Source organism: Coregonus lavaretus (assembly GCF_964263955.1).
Source record: "Coregonus lavaretus genome assembly, chromosome: 25".
NCBI classification, from domain to species: Eukaryota; Metazoa; Chordata; class Actinopteri; order Salmoniformes; family Salmonidae; genus Coregonus; species Coregonus lavaretus.
The window spans coordinates 39,404,686-39,412,319 of NC_140012.1; the positions used below are offsets into that span (position 1 = coordinate 39,404,686).

Genomic DNA, 7,634 nt, shown 5'->3' on the forward strand with positions numbered 1-7,634 from the left:
GACCTTGACAGCAGACTCTGTGGAGGCACAGTCATCAAAAGCCTGGCACAGGATGGTGCCTAACCGTCTCTCAAAGTCTAAGATCTGGTCCTGGAACTTCCTGAAGTTCTCATCAAAGCTCTGAGTGAGAGGGAAAGAGGAGAAACTCTGAACAACACAGCTGGCTCTGGCTCAGCATGTGACATTACACCATATTCCCTAGTAGTGCACTACTTTCGGCCAGAGCCAAGGTTGGTTACCTTGTTGCCTGTGTCAATGGCGTCGTATTTGCACTCGGCGAATATCTTGATGAGATTAAGGAACTCCTCGTAGATGTTGAAGACCATGTTTCCCAGGGCGCTGCCTCTGACCCCCTGGATGTCCACCTTCTCCAGCTTTAGCAGCTCCACTGACACCGCATACACCTCCTACCAGACACAGGTCAGCCTAGTGTGTGTGTGTGTGTGTGTGTGTGTGTGTGTGTGTGTGTGTGTGTGTGTGTGTGTGTGTGTGTGTGTGTGTGTGTGTGTGTGTGTGTGTGTGTGTGTGTGTGTGTGTGTGTGTGTGTGTGTGTGTGTGTGTGTGTGTGTGTGTACCTCTATGGTCTGTAGACGCTGCAGGAAGGCATCCAGCCTGGTAAACACCAGGTGTGAAGGGAAATCCCAGTTCTTTGAGTTTCCATTCTAGAAGACACAACAGTACCAACATATTTTACTTTAGTCATAGAGTTGTAACACTTGAAGGTTTGATTAAATGTTGTCTTGAGTGATGGAAAATAGGTGAGAGTGTAAGAATGTCTACTGACTTTGAAGTATTTGTCCATGTCAACTTTGCACTGGTCGTAAGTCTCTCTGAGGGTCACCAAGGTGACAATGCTCATCCTGAATTTTCCCAGAATCTCGACGATCTCCCCCATAAGGCCCTTCATCACCTCCTCTGGACCCAGGAAGTTCCTCGTCTGCAGCACACAGGAGGACAGTCTTCAAATTATGAATGTATGTAGCTGTTTTATTTTGACTTTGACAGTGTCTAGGTGAAATGTGTTTGTGTAGTAGGGGCTAGGTCTGAGAAGTGTCTAGGGGAGGGGACTAGGGGGTAAGAGCTAGTATATTCTGATTGGAGTTATTGAAAAGACATTGAAAAGACATGCACTTTAAAAAAACATCACTGCCAAGTACCATATCAATGAAGAGGTTGCAGATCTCTTGGAGGATGACAATGATCCTGGCAGGGTGGCTGTAGTGCTCAGAGTTAGCCCAGGTCAGACACACCGTGTGCATCACAGCTCCCACGTAGGTTGGCAGCTGCAAATAGGACAGAGGGAAAAGGTGTAAAGTAAAGGTTGAAAAGGTTAATAGGATGGACACATGAAGCTGTTTTCACCTGTGAGTACTCCAACTGGTCAATCTCATCAAGTATCTTCTGCAGTGGCTTCAGATAAAGCACAATATCCCGTGCTTCCGTCCGACCTACAGTGGAGGAGGGTGGCATAACATAAAATGCATGCAGGTCAACAACCATTTGTGTTCAGAGAGAGAAATCTGAGTTAGTGAAAACTTTGTTTTACCTTCATTGATATCCTTGTAGATACTCTTCAGTGCTGGCCAGTAGGTACTTGATGCATTTTCAACAATTTCTGCCATCTTGCGCACTTTTGGATCCATCAACTACAGAAGAAAGAAAGGACCATGACCAGTTGACCTATCGGTATTCACACTCCTGATACCTGCAGCGCAGCTCGAGTTAGGGCTTCATTCAATCAGACTGACATCCGCATAGCGTTGTTTTGGCGGTGTCGGAGGTGGAACTGCATTAGAGCTGTCAAATCCACAAGCGGCTCGTTGCGTTACCTTACCTTATCGCAGACACTGCCATTGGATACAACTAAACCACACAGACTATAATCCGACAAAGCCCATGCAGCCGCGTTAGAGGTTCATGCAGCCGCGTTACAAATTCAAACACTCGAATTAGACTGATAGGCATAAATCCTCCATCAATAGTTTGACATTCGAGAGTCATTATTGCTAACATCGATACAGCCTGCTATTTCTACTAGCACCGTTTAGAACTTCTAACGCAGTAGGTATAATAAGGAAGGGAGTAGTTTGTGACACACAAGAGCAGCCGCTCACCGATATGTCAGCTCATACCTAGCCCAGGATGTACTCTTAAAGGAGCCTAATCGGCCCTTCTCTATCGGCTTTGCCGATAGTCCCTCTACATAGCAAAACTGCTGCTATGCCAGCCGCCACTCACCACCTGGGCCACGAGCACTGCACAATGCCGAGGAATGTCTAGCTGGAAAAATCAGCAGCAGCAAGCTAGCTCATTCTACAACAGAAAGGTGCAGTATTGAGAATTAGATGAATTGACACAGTGACCAAAATCAACCATCCGCAATCGTATCTGTAAATTGACAATTGATAGTTGGATTAGATGATTGTCGTAATAGGGAAAGAATAAAGTGTTTTAAAATGCCTAAATAAAGGTTGGCAATAGGTTTAGCTACCTAAGAATCTTCCTGCATGTTTATGGACCATGAAAGCTATAGATCAGTGTGCGTGTGTGCGTTCTCACTTCTCAAACTATGGGCAGATTTGAGTCATTCAGACAGAACGTGCGTCATTGTTTTATAATTTTTCCTCCCCTCGCTCTCCTTGTTAAATATTATGCACATTTATGGCTTTACACCATTGAGCTAATTCTCATAGTAGCAGTAAACAGCAGTAAGTGATATGAGCAGCAAGTGATATGAGCGATGGGAAGATGTGAAAGGGAGCGGAGTTACAGCCTCGCTCTATCCAATCGTAGCAGTAGGATCAAGTTACAACCCGCCCATTTCTTGACAGATAGCTGAACTAGCCAATTTTGTTGTTTCACATTTCGAGAGTCCCGCCCAGTCCCGCCCTGTTCAGCTCCCTCGCCCATGCTCGTGTCGCTCAACGGTTCCCCCGCCCACTCTCGCTTTCCTTCCATTGAAAGTGAATGACACCACCAAAACATCTGCTATGTAGTGGTGGGGAGTCAACTCCAAAATAATCAATTCCTCGACTCCTTGCCCGCCGACTCCCGTTGTCGACTCCCATTTGTGGGTGTCAGCGGAATCGACTCCTCGACTCATAAGATTCAGTATTTCTGCAATGGAGGAAACTATTTGCCATAGTCTACATCCGAGAACACAAACTCTTGCATCTTTACCAGCAAAGCACAAGCTAGCGAGGGAGGGAGAGAGAGGGAGGGGCACAGCCATAGGTAGGCATGACAGCCACCAGGCACAGTCAGAACCGTGCATCGGTAATCAAAAGATGTATAGGCTATCGCAATGTCGAACTATCGCAATGTCTCGCGCAAGTTCACTAAAGTGGGGGCTATCAATGAGTAGGCTGAGCGATTCTTCACACAACAGACCGAAGACGAAACACACACTATCGTTTTTGATTGCAAAGAGAAAGAGCAGGCGAGCCAGCGAGGGAGAGAGGATCGGGGCAGGCAGACACAGTCGGAACCGTGCACATAGGCTATATCTTGGTAATCTGTATCTCGCAACGTCTTGTCTTGCAATGCCTCGTAAATTGACTAAAAGTACAGTACCAGTCAAAAGTTTGGACACACCTACTCATTCAAGGGTTTTTCTTTATTTTTTACTATTTTCTACATTGTAGAATAATAGTGAAGACATCAAAACTATGAAATAACACATATAGAATCATGTAGTAACCAAAAAAGTGTTAAACAAATCAAAATATATTTTATATTTGAGATTCTTCAAATAGCCACCCTTTGCCTTGATGACAGCTTTGCACACTCTTGGCATTCTCTCAACCAGCTTCACCTGGAATGCTTTTCCAACAGTCTTGAAGGAGTTCCCACATATGCTTAGCACTTGTTGGCTGCTTTTCCTTCACTCTGCCGTCCGACTCATCCCAAACCATCTCAATTGGGTTGAGGTCGGGGGATTGTGGAGGCCAGGTCATCTGATGCAGCACTCCATCATTCTCCTTCTTGGTAAAATAGCCCTTACACAGCCTGGAGGTGTGTTGGGTCATTGTCTTGTTGAAAAACAAATGATAGTCCAACTAAGCCCAAACCAGATGGGATGGCGTATCACTGCAGAATGCTGTGGTAGCCATGCTGGTTAAGTGTGCCTTGAATTCTAAATACATCACAGACAGTGTCACCAGCAAAGCACCCCCACACCATAACACCTCCTCCATGCTTTACGGTGGGAACTACACATGCAGAGATCATCTGTTCACCCACACCGCGTCTCACAAAGACACGGCGGTTGGAACCAAAAATGTTTTATCCAATTTGGACTGCAGACCAAAGGACAAATTTCCACCGGCCTAATGTCCATTGCTCGTGTTTCTTGGCCCAAGCAAGTCTCTTCTTATTATTGGTGTCCTTTAGTAGTGGTTTCTTTGCAGCAATTCGACCATGAAGGCCTGATTCACACAGTCCCCTCTGAACAGTTGATGTTGAGATGTGTCTCTTACTTGAACTCTGTGAAGTTTCTCTCTGAAGTCGTTTCTCTTTGCTTATTTGAGCTGTTCTTGCCGTAATATGGACTTGGTATTTTACCAAATAGGGCCATCTTCTGTATACCTCCCCTACCTTGTCACAACACAACTGATTGGCTCAAACGCATTAAGGAAATAAATTCCACAAATTAACTTTTAAGAAGGCACACCTGTTAATTGAAATGCATTCTAGATGACTACCTCATGAAGCTGGTTGAGAGAATGCCAAGAGTGTGCAAAGCTGTCAGTAAGGCAAAGGGTGGGTACTTTGAAGAATCTCAAATATAAAATATATTTTGATTTGTTTAACACCTTTTTGGTTACTACATGATTCCATATGTGGTATTTCATAGTTTTGATGTCTTCACTATTATTCTACAATGTAAAAAATTGTAAGAAATAAAGAAAAACCCTTGAATGAGTAGGTGTGTCCAAACTCTTGACTGCTAGTGTATATTAAAGTATATATTAGGCTATCAATGAGTATGGCTAAGCTATTCTTCATAGTGCCAGTGAATTGAAGTTGAACATCACCAAATGCATCAGTTTAATTAGGCCTAAATGTGCAATAAAAAGTATTGTGCCTAAAGCTTATTTAATGAAACCCTGGCTGGCTGTTGATGTCCTAGGTCAGGGTTCTCAAACCCTGTTCCTGGAGAGTTACCTTCCTGTAGGTTTTCGCTCCAACTCCAGTTGTAACTAACTTGATGCAGCTTATCAACAAGCTAATTATTGGATCATATGCGCTAGATTAGGGTGGGAGTGAAAACCTACAGGAATGTAGCGCTCCATGAACAGGGTTGGAGAGCCCTGTCCTAGGCAATAGATCGCAAAGCAGGGCATTCCCGCTAAAGTTTTTGGAAATGACAAGTTCACTTTCTCATCTATAAACACATCTCAAGTGCAAATGCGCTTCAGCAGCTCAAATCAGCAGGATGGGGGCATTGTTAGTAGGAAGGACATCTACCATGGATCGCTAAAATAATGATTATGATCACACTTCATCAATTTAAATATTATGGGGACACCTATACATTTGGCAGCCAAGCACGAGTTATCAGTGTAGACTATTAACGTCTACACATGATGTTGAAATATCTTCACCCCTAAAATAAAAACCTCCAGGCTTCTGTCATAAGAGTCAATTAAATTGAAAAAAATAAAGAATTACAGGGGGCAATTAGGAAAACATTATCCTGTGTGAATCGTCCTCTGGATACGGCTATAACATGGCAAATAATAGGCTTATCAGTGTAGAGTGCACCCATGGGATCCTGCGCACAGCAGAAATATCTCTGAAATATTCTAGTTCCTAGACATCACCTTCTATATTCAAACAAAATAGGCATTTTATAGGCTAAGTTGATGAGCAAATGGGCAGCATCATGCTCATGTCAGTCCTCTATAACGCAAATGTTGTCTTCCTAGTCGGACTCTGCAATAATGAGGTGGTGTGTACATGTGTGCGCATCCGTTTCAGCATGTTTTGGTAGTCGAGCAAGAGTCGACTCCTTCAACTCCGACCACAGGAGTCGGAGTCGAGCAAGAGTCGACTCCTTCAACTCCAACCACAGGAGTCGGAGTCAACTCCAAAAATCCTGGAGTCGTGCACCACTACTGCTATGCAGCTGTCGGCCAACGCTGGTTAACACTGGTTATTACTGGCTATCCAGACTCCTTGCTCCGGCCAAACACTACGCTACACCCACGGATGTTAGTTTCTTCTCCACAATGAGTCTCGATCTGAGTACCTACCCAACCCTTCACCAAATGCGAGCACATTCGGGGCCATCTGATTGGTCCAGAAAATAATGGGTTGGGCCAGAGCCAGAACACACGTGGGTAAAGCGGCGGTTTGAAAATGTGTCATTGGCTTTGATACTCTGATTGGTTAGAGCTGATCCAATCGCTTATGACGTTGTTTTGTTCAACGCCTCTCCTCATCACAAACGACTTCAATGATGGCAGTCTCAGACTAAAGTATGTAGAGAACGACAGATCAGCGGAATAATTTAGTGTGAGTCATCAGGCTTGGTTAAGGCTTGATCTGATTGAATCCAGGCCTTAGTTAGCTAATGCAGGTCCCCTTTCGCTGTCCATTCAGCACCACCCATTGTTGGACTAACCCAATCAGAACCATGGACAGCTCCTAGCACTGACAGCACACAAAGACACATGTTTCAAACAACAACAATATCATCTTTCATATTGTAAAATAGGGTACCTGTGCATAAATACACTCCAGGTTCATGAGTCTGTTGTTCCAGAAATCAAACTCCACTCTGGGCAGTGGGTTCAGACCGTCCAGGATCGGCTGGGCAGAGTCTTTACTAAGAACCTCTGTCACCTGGTGAGTCCAGTCGATTATCACCGTCTCAAAGGCATGCATCAACTTACTGTCAATGGAATGAGAGAGCCTGCATTGGGGGAAAGGAGATAATGCACTGTTTATTTTCAACGGTCAATGTTTTATGCGATTTGAGTCTTTAGGGGAGGTGACAGTCTAATACCGGTAGGTGCATTCTGAATCTCCAAGAGCATCTGCGTTTGCTGGTAATGGCAGGAATGTTCTGCCTTTGATTTGACCTCCAACGACGAACACTTCATTCTTCAGTTTGTGTGCATGGCGAGACACATCATCTGAAACCACCCTGGGCCAGCATCTGGTGTTGTCTTTGTTGGTGTGTAGAGGGTAAGCAATCTAGAGAAACACTTGTTTAATTTATGAGCGACCGTTTAATTTATCAATAGCTACAACCAGTGCTTGACTTGGGTAGGCGCTCACTGCAGCCGAGTACCAGCACCTCAAATGTTCTAACTACTGCTTGAGCTGCTGTTCCTCTTGTAGCTAGAATATTAGCTCAAAAGTATTGTGGAGCTCCTGCACCTAAATATAAACAGTACCGGCACCTATTTCAGTCCAAGTCAAGCATTGGCTTGTGGACTGTAGTTGACATTTGCCTAGCTAGGCGGCCTGGCCTAACATTACTCACCCCCTCAATTGCGCCGATTGTAGCGTCCACTGGGGAATTCGCGACGTCTCCAATAAATACATTCTTTATATTGTCTTTTGTAATAACCTCTTTATCCTTCTTGATAAAATATACAGCTTTGTTTTTAATTGTTTGCGGA

General features: G+C 44.4%; 1 protein-coding gene across 1 annotated transcript in view; it reads right to left on the reverse strand.

Annotated features, from left to right (window-relative positions):
• The window catches only part of LOC311100909 (dynein axonemal heavy chain 17-like), a gene marked incomplete at its 5' end in the record, with an annotated part of 141,747 nt that extends 134,856 nt beyond the window's left edge, over positions 1 to 6,891 (reverse strand). The window contains 8 exons of the mRNA XM_084141893.1: positions 4 to 120; positions 240 to 407; positions 576 to 662; positions 785 to 937; positions 1,158 to 1,283; positions 1,363 to 1,448; positions 1,547 to 1,646; positions 6,727 to 6,891. Coding sequence (XP_083998019.1) covers positions 4 to 120; positions 240 to 407; positions 576 to 662; positions 785 to 937; positions 1,158 to 1,283; positions 1,363 to 1,448; positions 1,547 to 1,646; positions 6,727 to 6,891 — 1,002 coding nt within the window. The remainder of the gene's footprint in view (positions 1 to 3; positions 121 to 239; positions 408 to 575; positions 663 to 784; positions 938 to 1,157; positions 1,284 to 1,362; positions 1,449 to 1,546; positions 1,647 to 6,726) is intronic.
• Positions 6,892 to 7,634: the final 743 nt, after the last annotated feature.